The sequence below is a fragment of the Montipora capricornis genome, chromosome 9 (genome assembly GCF_036669925.1).
Source record: "Montipora capricornis isolate CH-2021 chromosome 9, ASM3666992v2, whole genome shotgun sequence".
In the NCBI taxonomy this organism is placed as follows: domain Eukaryota; kingdom Metazoa; phylum Cnidaria; class Anthozoa; order Scleractinia; family Acroporidae; genus Montipora; species Montipora capricornis.
Genome location: NC_090891.1, coordinates 30,858,035 through 30,876,690, shown reverse-complemented (window position 1 = coordinate 30,876,690; position 18,656 = coordinate 30,858,035). Strand labels below are relative to the sequence as shown.

Sequence of the window (18,656 nt, the reverse complement as noted above, 5' to 3'; positions counted from 1 at the left end):
ATGTCAAACTGGTGCTGATGACTTCAATTGTGACTGGTTCTCTTTTAGATCTCAAACGTGTCATCTATGAAGTGTTTTGTCACGTCATTCAAGGCAACCTGAAGCATGACGATGTTGTGTCCCTGCTGTCTGATGTCGCGGTAAGGTCAAGGGCTGAAACTTAGTTATAAGTCTAGGAAATCCTATGGACGCGATTGCATTTCGTGGTTTATGGGCACGAGTGATGTTTTGAGAGTTCTCATGCATGAGCCGTAGGCGTGTGCAATTTCAGAACTTTCAAAACATCACGAGTGACCATAAATAACGAATGTATGAGCAAGTTCATACAGGTTTTTTATTCATTATATACTCAACAAAATCACTCCATCGCTTAGTTTCCATAGCAATTTGCGTATTGCACTCTTTAACCTATTTATGCATTCGTCATTGACCAATCAAAAACGTGATATTTTGTTGAATATATAATAAGTATGCATATAATAAATTATTATTATTATTAATATCCAGTATCGTACTGGGCCAACTGTTTTTTAATATCCCGTGAATGGCACACTAAACTGGAAACACTGATTACACGTAATTGACTGAAAAATAAACAAGTTGACCATTTTCTCCCTTCTTAAACATGGCAGGTGCCTTACATGAAGACATAATCTGTTATTATTGAATGTGATATTACTGAATGTAATATGGCGTTAGACAGAGTAAAAGTCTCACTCCCAGGAGTCGATGGGTTATTGAGTTAAAGGAGTAACCATTAAATTTTATTTCAGAAAAATTGAAGCACTCTAGGAGGAACTTGAACACCTTCAACCTAATCAGGTTGCAGAAAAAAAAGGGGGTAGTTTCTGAAGAAACTGTGGTGCTGCATCGGTGGGGAAGTAGTACACAAAAATTTGGTTTTATCAACAGAGTTGATAATGTAAATTGACCACCGCACAGGGATTCTGAAAGCTGACGTTTCCAGCGTTAGCCCTTTGTCAGAGTTAAGACGAAGGGCTAATGCTCGAAACGTCAGTTTTTAGAATCCCTGTACAGTGGCCAATTTACATCATCAACTCCGTTGATAAAACCAAATTTTTGTGCAGAAGAAAAAGTTGATCCTAACAGAGCATACCTAAGGTTTTTTTCATATCATTTTGTCTTTCAGGAAGTCCACCCAGGAAGCTCATCTCTGCTAGCTGACCTATTCTGTATCTTGGGTACACAAGCTCTATCCAATTATTGCTGTTACTTTAAAATAACTTTTGTTGTTCTCTCAGCTGCTGACTTCAGTGTTTACGTGATTGTATTTGCTGTGTTTCTGCCTCCACTCTATGTATCCTATGGTTCCTGGTGTGTATTCATAATCCTACAGATGTGGAAAGTCAATGTGCTGAGGACAAGCCAAGCAGAGAAAGATTCCTGTCTCTTGTTGCAGCATCAGTGGTATGTTACTGAATATATATATATTTTTGAGAGTAAATCCAAATATATAGATTTAGCCAAGCCTAAAAGCAGAGCTGCTGTGATATTCAACCAAATGTACAAGAAGCTAACCTAGCTTGAGCCTGTGATCCAATCAAAAACCGGTATCTGGTCAGCGGTCAACAGTTGACCTCTATGAGCTCTAAACTTGAGCTCGCGATATGGTCACATGATACTGGTCAGCAGATACCTTGTTTTGACAGGTGTCAATAATTGATCATAACATGGATGTCCAATATCAAGGATGTACACTGTAAATGGCTGTTATGTTGGGTGTATTGATGATGTTGGTGATGATGATGATGCAATATGCAATTTTATAATAAATGTATTGTTTCCATCTGCATTTTCTTGTTTTATTTAATGTCTTAACACACAAGCTTGGCTGGTAATGGTAGTCACTAATGTCTAATAGTTTGTTATAGTAGTGTAGTTTTAGTAGTGCTATCTGATCACTGAGTTTTCTTCCCATCTTAAACTAGCTGTCCTTAAGCAGGGGTTTCATTTAGGGCCGGGCACTGAGCAAACTGACTGGCTGTGCACATGACTTTGCTTGGTTGCATTCAACATCTCAACATCTCGACTGGTTTTTTTCAAATACAAAGACTAATTTTGAAAGTACAGTTTTGTCCTTTTATTGAACTGCTTTCTTTTGTCAAAATGTCACAATTTCATATGCTGCATTCAATTTCGTAAACCACATTAAACTCAGAATGAATCACTCCATAGTTACAGATTGCCAAAAGAATTGTACACCATAAGAGACCACCTGAAATGTCCCAATGTTGCATTTTTTGCTATGGCTGCCCAGAAAAGATTGCTGTCGATCGCTGATTATTTTTCCTTGTGAGTTGAATTGCCTCCAGCTGAGAAAAGGCCAAGATGTGAGTGCACTTTGTTGTGTCACGGTAATGAATGAATTTTCGTGTGGATATTGGTATCAAATCATCAATTGTCTACAAAAGGTTTGATTTTTCTGTGGTTGAGGAACATTCAGAATGCAGGAAAACACATCTCTGCAACTTAAGAATTTCAACATTTTGTGGGAAGGCCCAAAGGGCCTTCCGAATACTTTGCCTGGGTGTTAAACCCATATGCCCCCCCCTCCCCCCCCCGCTTCAAACCTTAACGGAACCTCTTCCTAAGGACTGTGACCAGGGGCTTATCTGTACAAGTCACCGTTTGTCACACCTACATTAATTCTAATCATTTTCCACCTACTTACGAAGCTTGGGACAGTTCTGGTGACATTTGCATGTGCCTGATTTTAGGGAGTAGTTCCGGAAGCTCTGCTTAAAGAACGCCTGGATGTAGAAACATTGGATACATTAGGACTCATTCCATCACAAAAAGCCTTCAATCAAAAATATGTCAGGACCAAGACCAAGCTATTGTGTGTATTCATGTTTTTACTTTGACATAAATATTTCTTAAATTAAAGTGCATCATAAATAAACTATAATATTTTATAGTAATACATGTAGAAGCGAGTACTGGAGTCAGTTCTTTTATTCACATACTTATTATTTATATTGTCCATGGAAGAATAAAATATGCAGCTGCATTCACAGTCAGTTCTTTGCTACGTTGAAAGTAATACTGGGTTATTTGCAGTTATGAAAATCTCTTGTTTCATAGCTTTCTACCGCTGATTCTTGTAGAATCACTTACACAGGTAACATCCAATGGCTGAGTTGTTGGAAGCCCATAAATAATTGCAACATAATTATGTTGCTGTGGTAGCTACAGTTTGTTCAGTTACCACGGTTGGTGTCAATTTGGTTTTCGATAGCCTTGGTATTAGTTGTCAAATAAAAATTGTATGGAAGCAGTGTGTACTCAAATCAAATCATATGAAATTTAGGTTCTTTAAAAAAAATGTGCATTTAATTTTGAGGGGAATAGCACTAATTTTTCAAATCAGGAAAAAAATTCCTGAGAAAGTGGATAAATTTTCAGTTGACTTTAGAAATCCCCAAGAGCATGAATTTTTGATTGAATTCCCTTTTAGTTATAAGCAGCAAAAGTTCAATTTAGTGCGAGAAGAGAGTGAGGGTTATGCCAAACTGGTAACTGAACTGGGTCAAGAGATTAGCAGACATGTTACAAGCTCAAGGGCACTGGAAAATATCAAGTCATTGATAGGTTAGAAAAATGTTCTTTTTGTCCAATAAATAACGATAGTTCTTCTAACTTAAGTAATTAATAGACCTAATTGGCTAACTCAATGTTGTACCCAATTCAAACCCTTTGGGAATAAAACATTTTGTTCCAGGTATTTCCATATCATTTAAATATGAATGCTACATTATCATGCAAATACAATACACAAAGAATCTTAATCCCTGGAGATTTGAATTGGGTACAACATTGAGTTAGCCGATTAGGTCCATTAATTTATTTGTGGTTTTTTTTGGATATTGATTTCAAAAGAATCTGAATGGTTGAATAAAGCTATTTGTTTTCGGGATCTCTATTATTGACTATTGAGCAAATGCAGTTAAAATGTACTCACAGAAATTAGCTTTGAGCCATAACCTTTCACCAGAAGCTCATGACCTTGAGACGTTTGACTCTTGTTCAGAGCTGGAGTTTTTTAGTTTAAAGATTTCCTTGCTTGGATTCATTTTCCATTGCGTGCAGCTTCAATCTTATTTTTGCCCATATTTGGGCATAAAATTGGTGTGCTAAAATCCCCAGCTTTGTTCCAAGAAAAAGAGTTGCAAGTTACACGCTTCAACGTCATGCGCTTCTGCTTTCACTCAATATAGTCTGGGTTATTACTTTTCTTCCTAGCAACAATTCTTGTAGCAAGTTTCAAGTGATTATTGTTTCTTTTTACGCAGGTCGGTTCAACTTGGACCCCAACAAGACTTTAGATGTTCTTCTTGACTCATTTGAGTGTCGTATAGAATTAGAAGACTTCTTTCTTCCTCTGTTGAAGTCTTTCATGGAGAAATACGAATCGTCTGCTCTTTGCCACATTATGGGATTCAAATTTCAGTTTTATAAGGTATGGTATTATACTGTTTCCTTATTCATGCCCCTAGTTCGATTAGAGTTGGAAACGAGGAGTTGGAGAGGGTAGTAGTTTTCAAGTTGCTCGGAGTGCATGCTCAGAGAGACTTAAAGTGGAATACACACATAGATGAAATTGTAACTAAAGCAAGTAAGCATCTCTACTTCCTGCGCGCGTGTCGCACAGCCAACTTACCCATCGAAGTTGGACTGACTACGTATATAACAAAAATTAGTCCACTTCTTGAATACGCATCACCCATCTGGGGAGGCATCCCAAACTATCTGGCTGAGGATCTACAGCATATTCAAAATCGCTCTTTAGACATCTTAGGTCTAGCCAGAGAGACTGTGGAGCCCCTGGATGTAAGAAGGGACAGTCACACAGCACACGCTTTTAAGGAAATCTTAGATTCAGAAGGTCTCCATCCTTGCTGTAAATTTTTAATTTCAAGACCCCAATCGTATTCCCTTAGGGCTCAACGGGTGCGAGTTCCCATTCCACGAACGAATAGGAACATTAACTCTTTCATACAGCGTGGGGCTAGATTGTTAGGAAACAAATCATAAAGCATAGTCTATATTTATTTTTATTTTTTTTATTCTATTTATTTAATTATAATTATTATTTTATCCTTATTAATGATTTTAATTGTAATATTGTACATTTTAAAATTATTGTAAATTTGATGTAATTCTGTTTAGCCAAAATCAAATAATAGAGCCTTATATAAATATTTCAAAAGATTTTGGGACGTGGGTTTTAATGTTTTGGCATAGCAAGGCAGATATTGAAGATGAAAACAGCTCAGCAAATTCTTGGCTAATTTCTTTCCCAGATGCATTAAAAAAATTAACAATTGAAGTCCTTTCCAAAATATGTGCAGTTGTCGTAACTGTACATGTGCTGTTAACATGGGAACTGTTGTAGTTACAAGTTTTCTGTACTTCTGATGCCGCGTGTACATGTACATTTTGTAAGTCTACGATTGGTGGAGTTCCTGGTGCAAAACTGTACTGTAGTCTTGGTGCTGACCAAAAACAATTGCAGCATCTGGGGAGGATATAGGGTGGAGGAGCATTTGGAATTGGACAATGGGAAAAAGGGTGTTCTCAGCCTCTAAATGTAGTTTTTATTCATATATTTACACTGCATCTCTTTCTTTTGTTTTACATGTATGTTGTTTGGTAATGTTAGCAGTTTGCATTTAAGCCAACCTTTGTATGTGTGTAGCTCCAGCAGAAGTGGCTGGCTTGGTGTGATGCCTTTAAAAAGTCTTAACCACCTAAGAAGAAACATTTGCAAAGCCAAAAGGGACTTTGCCGTGTACTGGAACATACAGATGTACATGTAGATATAGATGTTTGCATGCTGGATGGGACTGTGTTAAAATAGTATTTTGAACAAAATCAACAAGTTAAACTGTGTTGTCTTATTATTATCTTGCATCCATGCATATGTCGCTTATTGTAGGCCTGCATGGTTACTTGTACAGGTCCTGTAACTGTCTCAACTTCATTTGCCATTAGTTTATTTTTGATGGCTCTTCCCTTATAGGATCAGCCAGATTTGCCCACTCCTCACTCTCTTTTCCATCTTGCTGCCCTTCTCATAAAGCACAAACTGCTGCAATTGGATGATCTTTATCTGCATGTGAGTGTACTTATAATTATGATAAATTATTATGGTATATTTCTGTCATAACTTAACCCATCAGTAGCCCATGCTTCAGAGACTGATTTGGTCCCATTTTACATTGTAGTTACAGTATGATTATCAGGCAACTTAATATATTCACAAACTATACATCAGACATCTACGCATTTATCTGATGTGAGTAGAGTTGGTGCCCCTCCTGAGAAGGGAAAATGTCATACTGTAGTCTGTCACATTTTCCATTTTGTCGTTTCACAAATACACTGGAATGTGTGATGCGCATAAGAGGCACTCACTGCACATGTACTTTAGTTAATTATGTCTATTAAATTTGTGGAATTTTGTTTTTGTTGACATTTTATTGCCTGTATAACTTTGTTGTTTTTTTTTTACTCAGACTAGCTTGTTTGCATTGAGAAAAATAAATAATGATATTGTTATTTTTGCTTAAAGCTGAGCCCTTCAGATACTGACATTGTTACTAGCAATGAAACGAGAATTGAAGATGCAAGGCAAGAAGCAAGAAAAATGAATGTTGCTGTGCTAGCTGTAAGTACATGTATGTTTTTATCATAATTATGACAGGTTTGGTTTTTAAGAAATTGTTGCTGTGTCAGTGGAGTTTGTGAGTGTGTTACGCTCCAGCACTTGGCTAAGTAGCGCCTGATTTCTGGCTGTTTTACACGATTGTGGTCTCATTCACACAAAAGCCCTTCAAGCTAATCCTGCCAAGCCGACCACATGCTGGGAACGTCAGACCACAACACCGCGAACTCTGTCCCCTACTCTTTTGAATAGTGTGTGGGATCCTTAACGTCCCACAGAGTTAATTGACAAGGGCTGTAAGATGGGACCTATGGCTTATCCTCCTTATCCGGGGAGACTAGAAAGTCTAACCATTAATTTTGCAGTTGTAGCTACGATGACAGCACTTTCTCCTCAGTTATTTTAAAGACCCCAAGTGTTGGTCCGGCCGAGGATTTGAACTTGCGACCTCCCGCACGGAAGTCCAGGGTGCTCTCAATTGAGCCAACCAGTTGGCGGTTAAGTGAAGCACAAGAATTTTTGTTATCAAAGAATTCTTGCATAATACAGTATGTTGTGGCTCAATTTTTTGTTGGTTTAAAATTGATTTTTTCTTCATCTGATATTCATTATAATGATCTGAAACAAAGGAAACAAAAAAATTGAACAAGTTGGAAAAAGTGTAAAATTGAGCCATAACAATTATCCATGAAACACATCAACATCATTGTTGACTACATTATCTAAAATGCATTATAATTATTACAATAATTTATTGTTGCTTTTTATGATCCAGGAAATAGCTGCTACAAGCAATGATGAAAACAGCAAGGACAATAATAAAGAAAATGATAAGCCAACCATTGTATGTATTCTGTCAAGTAAAATGTTTGGGCAAAGAGTTGCTTTCTCAAGTGCTATTTGCCATCTTAAAATTTGATCAAATTTAAAGTAAAGTCGAAGGCACTTTATTTTTCACTTGTACTGTAGTTTCATTGGAAGCCAACCATCCACCCTTTACCCCCCACCTTCTGTCCATGCTCCATTTTATGGGTATTTAGACCCATAGCTCTACATGGATCAGGGGGAAGTTGGAACAGACATTGAGATCACCGAGGATCGAACTGGGGACCTCTTACTCAGAGATCTAGGTACTAACCAAGTGAGCTACGCCTTCTGCTGCCTGTGAACTCAAAGGTGTTGGCTCTGTCCAAAATTCTTAAACAGCAATTTCAGGGTAAATCAAATTGGATGAAAATGTAGAATGGAATATTTGAATAGTTATTGGCTTTCTTTTTACATTATAAAAACAGAAGCTAGCATCATAACTGTAGTCTTGATTGGCATTTTCCCTTCAAAAGTTGAGGTCTTCTGCAAGTTATTTTTGATTGCACAATGCTTGATCCTTTTTTTGTATCCTTTTTTTTTATTTCTAAAAAAAAAAAACAGTATTGCATGTATCTGAAAGAGGAAACCACGATAGTTAAAGTTATAGTTATAGAGGACAGAGATAAGTTGTTTAAAGTGTGGATAGAACTATCCAGTGTACAAGTCTCTGTCCAGGGGATAACTGGTCGTGCTTATCTCTTCTTCTTCTCTATCTTGTTACTAACCATGTAGTATAAAATGTACCTCATTTTTTAAATGTTGGTCAAGGTTTTTCGCATTTTCTTGAATCTTCCTACCTAAATGAAGCGTAGCTTGGTTAAGAAAAGAACAAATGCAAGCAGACTAGTCAATAAGTATATTCATTCTTGAGATTCCTGGCGAAGCATTGTTAAGTCATTCTTGGATGCATCCGCATGATAGAGATAGCCAATAAGTCTTTCAAATTTATCGTTCGGATTTGTTTCGCTTTTACAGCGAAATACAGAATCATGAAGTCTAAGTGTTCAGGAACAGGAGTGTCTGGAAAATAGGGCAATATACTGTGACAAATGTGTTAAATATAATTCCTGGTTATGTGAGTAAATCCTAAAATCTTTGCACAAACTGAAACTTTTGAATCATCAGTGACTTATCCAGCGAATAAAGTTTTCAAGTCACTTAACACAGCACAAATTATGACCAGCTCCCAACATCAGTGGCTTCGTAGCTCAGTTGGTTAGAGTGTTACACCAGCATCGCAAGGTCATGAGTTCAAACGCCGTTGAAGTCCTGCATTTTCAGGCTTCTCTGCGCAATTGCTAAAATTGCGTTCATAACTAACTGTGAGGATCATACATCTAGCTTCACTTGATTTCATATCTGCAGTTCAATAGTGATTCATGTCATATAATAATTTTGTTCATTACTAGGAAGTGTCAGAATGTTCGTTGTTGGGTTATGAATCCTAACGTTTTATGTGACACTCGTTAATCTTCAAACCAGTTTGGCATCTGATCACGTCTGAAAGTAAATTTGTAAATTTGTGTTTTATGGAATGGATCACTGGATGGCAGTTCTTGCAATTATTGCTAGAAAGAATGTGATATTAATTTTTCAAATGATTGTCCAAACATTACAGTAACATTGTACACTGTTCATGAATTTGTTTTCAGGTTCCAGATAATCAGAAATTTGGCATTTGTGAAGCATTGTTAGTGGTTGGGGCATGGGATCATGCACAGACAATACTAGAAAGACTGCCACAATTTGCTGCTGTGTCACATCCTGCAATTGCTAGTGGTTTATGTAAACTTATTCATACAACAGTTGAACCGTTGTATCGGAGGTGGGTTTGTAGAAGTATCTATCTTACCGGTAATTGTAATTAAGATAAACAAACCCATAAGTCCATAGACTGGAGATGAAAACAACAATAATAGTTAAAATTTTAAAGAAAACGACAACACTCTTGTACATTCCGTTGTTACTATGTAATTAGCATTTTTTCTACTTATAAATTCAACTTCTAACGCTTTGTAAATCTACCAACTGAAGACGACAGAAGTTTCTGTCGAAACATGTTTTGCAAATTCAAGAGTGTTGTCGTTTTCTTTAAAATTTTAACTTGCCTGCTGTCATCAAGATCCTTTGGAAACAATAATAGTAATAGTAATAGTAATAGTAATAATAGAGCGGTTTTCAATTGAGTGTCAAAAGTAATTAGCTACTGTAATTACTTTGGTTTTGCATCTACTTCACTCAGTGATTGGTTCAAAGTTTTCGCACCACTTTTTCAACCAATCAGAAGTGAAGCCAAAACCAATTGGGGCTCGCGCATGCACATTTTCCCGTCTTTTGTGTTGGCTACGTGTAATTACTTCGAGTTTTGATTGGCTTGCTGGATTGTTTCCATCCTTTTTGATTGGTTAAAGTAATTACTGTGGTTTTGGTTTTACGACACTCATTTCAAAACCGCTCTAATAATAATAATAATAATAATAATAATAATAATAATAATAATAATAATAATAATTATTATTATTATTATTATTATTATCATCATTATAATAAATTATAATCATTATAATTAAAATAATGGTAAAATTTAACGCTATCCTTGGTAATTGAATAATTATAGAGATTCAACTGGCAGTCCATTGGCGTGAGTCTCTTATGCTTTGTTCCGTTTATTATAGGCATCCATTTGTCAGAAATCCCTTTTCCGCTGTCTGTGGATGTTCTTAGACCCTGTGGCAGACCAAAATTTGCCTTGTGGCTGCGCTATTTTAGTGAAACTTCAAAACACTAAAAGACATCTTTGCATCAATGAAGACCAAAAAATAATGCTGTAGTTTTGTTACCAATAACCACTGAAGTCCACTGAAGTGCTGTTCTTTGTTGTTTGTGGCCAATGACGAAAAGGATGGAAATGGATTGATACTTGAAAAAACTGGCCAGTTTTTTCAAATTTGGAGACAATGTCTTCAGAAAGTCACCAAAAATTAAACATGAATAGCTCTAAGTTGTGCTATAAGTTCATTTCATATCTTCTCAGTGAGTTGTCAGGAATGTTGTACATCTGTGCTTAAGTACTAATTCAGAGTTTTACCCAGTTTTGACCTAAAAACAGCAAATTTAGCGGGACAGTACCCCTTCAAGTGTGTCTTTTTTTCAGGCATTCTTCCAAGGCAGCTCGTGGACGTCCCTATGTCCCAGTGGCAGGAGGGCCACCTCAGTGCAAAGCGTTTACAGATTTGCCGCATAGTGTTTTTCCCATGTTACTGCACCTTGGTCCACACCTTTCAACAGATCCAATTCTCATGGCTAAAATCCTGAGAATTGGTAAAGGCTTCATGAAAGATGTAAGCAGAATGTAGAAATCTTTGGTTGTTTATAGATGTAGTAATCGTCATTCGTGTTCTGTGGCCTTGTAAGGCTTTAGTGCTTTGTTGATTCCTTTAAATATTAATACAAATCATTGAAAACCATGATAACAACTATACCTAATGAGGAATCAGCTAAAAACAAACTGAGTTTACAACCTTACCCTGTGCAGTTTTTTTTTCAAAGCTACAGTGTATTGCTGATGAACATATTTCTGTACACTTATTTTCTTAGCATCCAAATGTTTTTGAGGATAAAGAGCAGAGTTCTCCGCAGGTTTGAAGCTTTAAATCCTTTTTACCCTGGATCAAAAAACATGTTTGTTGTTCTTTTCTATGGTAGTGCCATTTCCAAAATACTTTATGCTCCATTTTGATAGCATAAACAACTGCTGTGTTGGTGTCATTCCAAAGTACACAATAGATTATAACATACATGTACTTAAAGGGAGTTGAGAGTCAAATTTCAGCACCTTAAAACTTGTCATAAATTTATGTTAACTTGTTGCGATGTTCCCTCTAAAAGGCTGCATGAGTTGCGAATAAGAAATGTGCAGCTGTTTGCTCCATGGCTGAGCTAATGAAAAGCATGTGTCTATCACCGAGATGACATCACAAAGACATTTGTGATGTCATCTCAGGGATAGGCTCAGGCTCTCCACTTATGTCCAGATATACTCTGAATTAGATGCACACCCAAGTTTGATATCCCACATGAAGTGTCCCTTTAAGTCTAAGCATTTCCTACCCATTTTTAACAATAACGTTAGGGTTGTTAGCGTTGTTTTTAGGCCAGGGTAAATGCACCAGCTTATCCTTATTGAGGAGAAGTAGCATATTGGGGAACACTTCATGGCGCTTATTGAAATCCATGTACTGTTAGTACTTTTTCAGATACAAGGCGCACTGGGTTAGAAGATGCACTTCTAACCTTCAAACTTTATGGCATTTATGTCACAAGCTGAAAATCTCATCAAAACACTTGGTTATAAGATGCATTTCAAATTGAGGAATTTGGTTCAACTCATCCCTAGTTATGCTGTCTCAACTGAAGGTTGCGCTGTAAGTCAAGAAAAGTGGCAGAAGAAAATTCAACTAGAATTTAGAGAAAAGCCTTTAAATCCTGCTGTTATCATGAATGTTGATTTGAGGCCACCATTTTGGAATCACAGGAAGGGGAAGACTGGGACGAGTTTAACATACAAGATGGAAGACTCATCCCTGCCCAATTTTTGTTGCAAGAAGATACTCGGCTATAAGACGGACCTTGAGTTTAGATCACATTATTATCAATATACGCGGCCAAATAGAAAATCGGCCTCTTCAAAACACACGCTCAGTGGGCCGCAAAAGACTGACAGCGGGCTGCTAATGCATTATCAGTCCTACAGCTGATTGGTTCTTGCTTCATCATCCGATGGATTTTAACCAATTAGAGTAAGCCTAGTGTTGACGCGGGAAAACCATTCATTTGCGAAACTCCGGTTTTGAACTGCAGTTTTTTCAGTAATGAAAAACTGAAGTAATGGCTTGTATTATTAAAACTCACATTCTTGATATCATTTGGCCTTGTTTATTGATAATAATGATAATGACATGACTTTTTGAGGGAATATTGTTTATTTGCGCCCTTATTAAAATTTTGGAGCCAACAAGCAATTTCTTTGAGAAAAAAGTGCTGTGCCTTATAACCGAAAAAAATTAATTGCTTGCTTTTCTGGACATGTCTGAACCTCTCACAAGCTTGGCCTTGGGGCTAAATTTGACATTTCAATGTGAAAACTGCGGAATATTATTAATTTTTTTGGAATTTGAATAGATTTATCTCCGCAAAGAAAAATGAACCACCCTGAAACTGACTTGTCTCATCTATGGTGGTCCAGAGTTTATCTCCTTTTTGCCAACTACAGTTACTGTAATTGCTGTCTTCTGCGAGTTGTTTCTCTTAATACAGCTCTGTTCATTGGTTTGTTTGCGTATTAATAGCCTTGCAGCCTCGAAATTTAATGTCAACCATGCCTTAACTTGCATGGTGTTCATCTCGATCATTTTTCTTTCCCTCCTGTGGATTTATGAAGAGCCTCATTTCACATTGAGTCATTGGGATGGTACTGTATTCATAGGATTGTTGTGGTTTGTTTTAAGATTGAGAAAGTCTGGTGTGGATTGTTAACCCTGCTAGATGAAGTTCTGCTGCCTTCAATTTCATTACTGGAATGTAACTCCAGTTTAGCAGAAGAACTTTGGACCATGATGTGTCGCTTTCCTTATGAACTCAGGTCTGTGATCTACTTAATGTACATGTACGTTTACAGTTGTTACATAACTGTATTAAAGCATTATTGCACTCTGTTGAATTTTGATTTATTTTGGGTAATTGTTGGGAAGTGCAGTCATATTTGCTGGATGGCCAACCGGTGTTCTTCTCCTTGAGGAGATAAGGTTGTTTGTTTGCCATCCAGGGTTATCACTTCCAAAAGTAATTGAAGTGGATCTCTGATGCTGTGGCTAAAGAATTTGCCACTGTATTCGTTCAACCACAAACAGTTCATCTTTCCATGTGACCTGGGGTTTTATTGATTTCCCACCAGGGGCTTTGTTTTTGGAGTAGAAATAAATAAACAGGTAACTAAATAAATAATTTATATACATACCTTGGTAAATAGATTAATTAGTAGTAACAAAATCTAATGGTAAAATGTAATTTAATTATTTGTAAATTGGCAACAGAGAGTTCTAAGGGCATTAATACGTGTAGTTCAAGGACCTCCTCCAAGTAGCTTGATTTGCATGGCTGTATCCTGTATCCCTTTGTTAATCCATGTCCACTGCTAAAGAATAAATGCTATACGGAGTAATTGTATTGTGACTAAACTTGATAGACAACAAATGCAAGGAAACGATGTTATGTGCTTGTAATATTTCGATATAAATCTATATCATCTTCGGACTAAGGCGGGATACAAGTAGCAGAATTTAAATACTGCGAGATTGTGCAACAGTATAATCACGTGAAAGTGAAAAACAAAGAAACGAAACTGTCAGGAGAATAGGTGGAGTTCTCTACTGGCTTTTAAGCCATTGTTCAGAAATGGTGTTAGACGCTTAATATGGTAAGCTTCTTTATATAGTAATAGATTCCAGTTATCATCGCGATCTATTATGTTGGTGTTATCACGCACGGTTTGGGCGGAGAATTCTTTGTTGATTACAGTAGTAGATGAAATGTTCTCATTTGTAAAAATATCCAGTAAGTTGTATAAATCTTGTATGTGTTTGATATTATCACAATCGCGAAGATGTTTATATATAGCGCTTTCTTTGATATTTTACTGGATATTTTTACAAATGAGAACATTTCATCTACTACTGTAATCAACAAAGAATTCTTCGCCCAAACTGTGCGTGATAACACCAACATAATAGATCGCGATGATAACTGGAATCTATTACTATATAAAGAAGCTTACCATATTAAGCATCTAACACCATTTCTGAACAATGGCTTAAAAGCCAGTAGAGAACTCCACCTATTCTCCTGACAGTTTCGTTTCTTTGTTTTTCACTTTCACGTGATTATACTGTTGCACAATCTCGCAGTATTTAAATTCTGCTACTTGTATCCCGCCTTAGTCCGAAGATGATATAGATTTATATCGAAATATTACAAGCACATAACATCGTTTCCTTGCATTTGTTGTCTATAAAGTTTAGTCACAATGCAATTACTCGGTATAGCATTTATTCTTTATTTACTAAAGCTATCAGCAGGTAATGGATGTCCACTGCTGTTTGGGCCTCTACAGCATAAAGCACAAGACTACATGTAGCTGGCCTGTTGTGATCTCCAATCATGGGAGATCTATGCCAGTGTTAAGTGACTAGCAGCCACAGCCACAGCCACAGGGCCCCTGCAATTCCAAGCCACTCATTTCTAACTGAGTTTGATACATACATCAGAAAAGTTGGTTTCTTTTTTTAGCTTCTAGCACTTTTTAGACTTGGTAAGGAATTGAGATTATGGGAAAGTCTTGGGCCAAAAAAGTTAAGACTGCAATACTGATAATTTATTTCACTGTTAATCTGTAACATGTATCTGCGTTTAGGTATCGCCTCTATGGTCAGTGGAAAAATGAATCTTACTTGAGTCATCCAAGAATGTTATTAGCTAAAGCTGCCACAATTAAGAGAGCAAAATACATCACAAAGTAAGACATAATCTTTATTACTGTTTTTTGTTGGTGATAAAGATTTTGGTGTTCAAGGCCTCTTTATATGAGCCTGATTTGAGTGGGCTTGCATAGTGGAAGCAAGAATACTTTGTCACAGTTCTTTGTTCATTGGGGAAAGGATACTTATTGGTTGACAAGTTCTTGGTTTCATCAACCCACATCTTGGTTGCCAGGTTGGAGATTTTTCATATGAACACTCCTGCAAGGGATATTTTTTGCGATGTAATAAAAAAAATGAAACTTTTTAAGCAAAAGGGGTGTTGATCTTGGTGTCTTGCAATGGGATGTTAATATGGCTCATTCTTAGCTGCTATTTTTCTGCAGGAGATTGACTAAAGAAAATGTCAAACCTTCTGGACGACAAATTGGAAAACTAAGCCACAGCAATCCAGGCATTCTATTTGAATATGTGAGTACTTGAAGTAAAGGGATTTATACTTGATAGTTGCAATAGTTCTCTTGAAATCAGCTCATTTAATTTCTTATAATATTAATTTTAACCTTGTCACTAAGGTTTGGGCTACTGTCTTTTTATGGTTGTTTGGTTCTATGTGTAGATGATTAATAATTCTATTACTCTGCATTTTTGGCCAGATAAAAGTTCATTGCTGAACCTGAAATGGTTTGCCAGAACAGTTTTTGTGACTAATGCAGGGGCGTACCTAGGATTTTTCAAAGCGGGGGAGGGGGGGGGAGGGGGAAGGGGGTAGGGGGGAGGGGGTCACACTCTTCTCTCACACCCAGGGTTTGTCATGTTGATGTCCACACTGTTTTTAGTGAAGTGACAATTCTTCTAATGAGCAGTGAGTGCAGGGGGAGGGACAAACCTACAAAATAGCTGCATCAATCAAGTAAGTTCCAGGTGACACAGAATTAATTACTCTGTTCCAGTCACACAGATATGGTTTGTATTATGTTGTTGACTGTCACGAAGGGAGGGGTCCTGGGGTGCCCCTGACCCCCCTGGCTATGCGCTTGTGATGCTGCTTATCCTGGGGGAACCACTTTCCCATTGACACCCTTTGAATGGGCTGAGGGTTATCTTATCAAGGGAGGTGTTTCTGAGTGTCATTGAACTCTCTCTTTAACCAAAAATTAATTTTATATGATATACTTACTATACATGTATGGAGAACATATTGGTAAACCCTACCGACTGTTAACAGGTGCATTTATTGTTTGTCTTATTTGTTTGTTTCCAGCTGCTTTCACAGATTCAAAAGTATGATAACTTCATTGGACCTGTTGTGGACTCACTGAAGTACCTTACTCCTCTGGCTTATGATGTTCTAGCTTGTATCCTTTCAATAACCATTGAATAACATTTATTCCTGAGCATTAATTCACACAATAATTATAATATGATATTATAATACATTATATTACAATAATTATAATATAATAATTATTATTAATGCTACACATTAACTGCACTAGTAAGACATTATTTTGTTAAATTTAATTTGTGAGACAAAATGTATGAAAGTCATAAGTTCATACTCCAACCAGACCAATACCTTTGGCATTAAATAACTATTATTAAACAACGTCAACCTATTTGGTTATGTTCAATAAAACAACCATTGGAATTCTCAGTCACTGGTTTGGAAGACGAGGGCTTTGTGTGTGACAGAACACTGGAACCTTAGCTTTACTCATGATTTCCATTGAGGAGGTACAGTAGAATCATACTGATGCTGTAGGCTCAACATCTGCCTTACTCAGATGATTGAATCATTGAGCAGTGATGTTAACCCTTTGGCCTTGAAGGGGTTCCTGATTGAAGAGTGAAACTATCTGCTGGTAGATTAATAATACCAGCAATTATTATTATTTATGATTGGCTGTTTTTAGGAGAGAAAGGGAGTGATGTGTATTTAAATAGCAGTTAGTTTTGTTCTTCTCTCTCCTCCAAAGCAAGTCCATGTAAAATGGAAAAAAAATTAGTTTGTGGCTTAGATTCCATCATTGTGATTTGGGAGAGTACACAAAGGTGTATAGTTATGTCTTCCCCCTCAAATAAAGTGTTCTCTCTACTTGGTTTATGTCTTAACTTGTGTTAGATTGTATCATAGAAGCTTTGGCAAATCCAGAGAGGGAGAGACTCAAGCATGAAGATACCAACATCTCGGAATGGCTTAAAAGTATGCAATAATCCTTTACAATTTCACTCCATGAACTTTTTGATGCTGTCCTCTCCGTTTGGACCCATGTTGGCACTCAAATAGACTTTCAATCATGCGGCTCTTACATTCTACTCTTGCAACTGCAAATTATAATTAGGCATAGTAGGAAAAGGAAGAAAAAGTGTTACAGGCAAATACAGACTGTATGAGCTAGAGATTTGAATGAACATTTTTAAGGGCATGGTGTGGACGAACTACATGTATTTATTCCATACAAATTCCCCATCCGGGTTGTATGTCACTTTCTCATCTCCCTACTGATATATTAGTACCGTATTTACCCGTGTATAAGTCGATCCCATGTATAAGTCGACCCCCCATTTTTGATGGCAAAAACAGTAATTTCTTAATTTCTTTGCTAAATGTTCATGGGATACTAATCTTGCATTCTTTGATTTCTGGAACTGTGGATTCACAAAAAATTAAGGGCCTCAAGCCTTTAATAGTTTTGTGGTTTAGCGGTTGTTGTATGTGCGGGCATTTTGTCCTTGAATTTCGAAAAAGTTCTCAGAAAATCGAACATGTAAACCGCAAACTAACCTGTTTCGTTGTTCAAGGATAACGGGCTTTAGAGGATAAGCACAGCATCACAGAAGCAGGAGTCAATCTTTGAAAATAACTTCAAAAACGATGCGAAATGTGCAAGGTTTAATTGGTGCTTGACTTATAATTTCTCACATGGCAAACGAAACAAAACTCATAAACCAAACAATACAAAGTTTGCAAAAGCATTTGAATCATCCAGGTTTGTATAAAGAATAAAAAACAATCATTACCAACCAGGATTTTCAGGCAACACGAGGGACGATCATGCTTGCACGCAAACACGAGGTATTGCGCCAGGTTACTAAGCTGTTGAAGGATCGCGTTTTATTTGAAGAAACAAGAATGTTTTTTAGAGCTTTCCACCTTTGGAAAAGGAAAATTTCCAGTGTCTATTTCATATTTGTGCTTGTGAGTATCTTCAACATTTAAAGTAAAACAAATCCTTTTTCATTTCAACTGGAATTGCTTAATCACATACATTTTGAAGTCTTTCGTTCACTGCGTTCGTTATGCCCAAAGACCAAATTATGATGTTAATTTTGAATACATTATTTAGCTGGAACTTGGCTGGAAATCTTTGACCCATGTATAAGTCGAGGGCGATTTTTGGAGCTTCTTTTGAGGCCATAAAAGGTCGACTTATACACGGGTAAATACGGTAATTCTCTGAGCACTTAACTCAGTCGATAAGGACCACACAATACTTATTATTGTGCTGCTAATATTGTACATTATATACTTCCAACATTTCAAATACGTGTAATTTACAGTACAA

At 36.8% G+C, this 18,656-nt stretch overlaps 1 protein-coding gene across 1 annotated transcript in view; it reads left to right on the top strand.

The window, feature by feature from the left end:
- LOC138014943 (THO complex subunit 2-like) overlaps window positions 1-18,656 on the top strand; it is a 38,815-nt gene that overhangs the window by 279 nt on the left and 19,880 nt on the right. Inside the window, exons 3-19 of the mRNA XM_068861839.1 lie at window positions 49-140; window positions 1,151-1,202; window positions 1,358-1,428; window positions 2,739-2,860; window positions 3,479-3,612; window positions 4,314-4,480; window positions 6,044-6,139; window positions 6,596-6,691; window positions 7,464-7,532; window positions 9,208-9,380; window positions 10,710-10,896; window positions 11,153-11,194; window positions 13,063-13,196; window positions 15,024-15,125; window positions 15,474-15,558; window positions 16,352-16,445; window positions 17,213-17,293. Coding sequence (XP_068717940.1) covers window positions 49-140; window positions 1,151-1,202; window positions 1,358-1,428; window positions 2,739-2,860; window positions 3,479-3,612; window positions 4,314-4,480; window positions 6,044-6,139; window positions 6,596-6,691; window positions 7,464-7,532; window positions 9,208-9,380; window positions 10,710-10,896; window positions 11,153-11,194; window positions 13,063-13,196; window positions 15,024-15,125; window positions 15,474-15,558; window positions 16,352-16,445; window positions 17,213-17,293 — 1,797 coding nt within the window. The remainder of the gene's footprint in view (window positions 1-48; window positions 141-1,150; window positions 1,203-1,357; window positions 1,429-2,738; window positions 2,861-3,478; window positions 3,613-4,313; window positions 4,481-6,043; window positions 6,140-6,595; window positions 6,692-7,463; window positions 7,533-9,207; window positions 9,381-10,709; window positions 10,897-11,152; window positions 11,195-13,062; window positions 13,197-15,023; window positions 15,126-15,473; window positions 15,559-16,351; window positions 16,446-17,212; window positions 17,294-18,656) is intronic.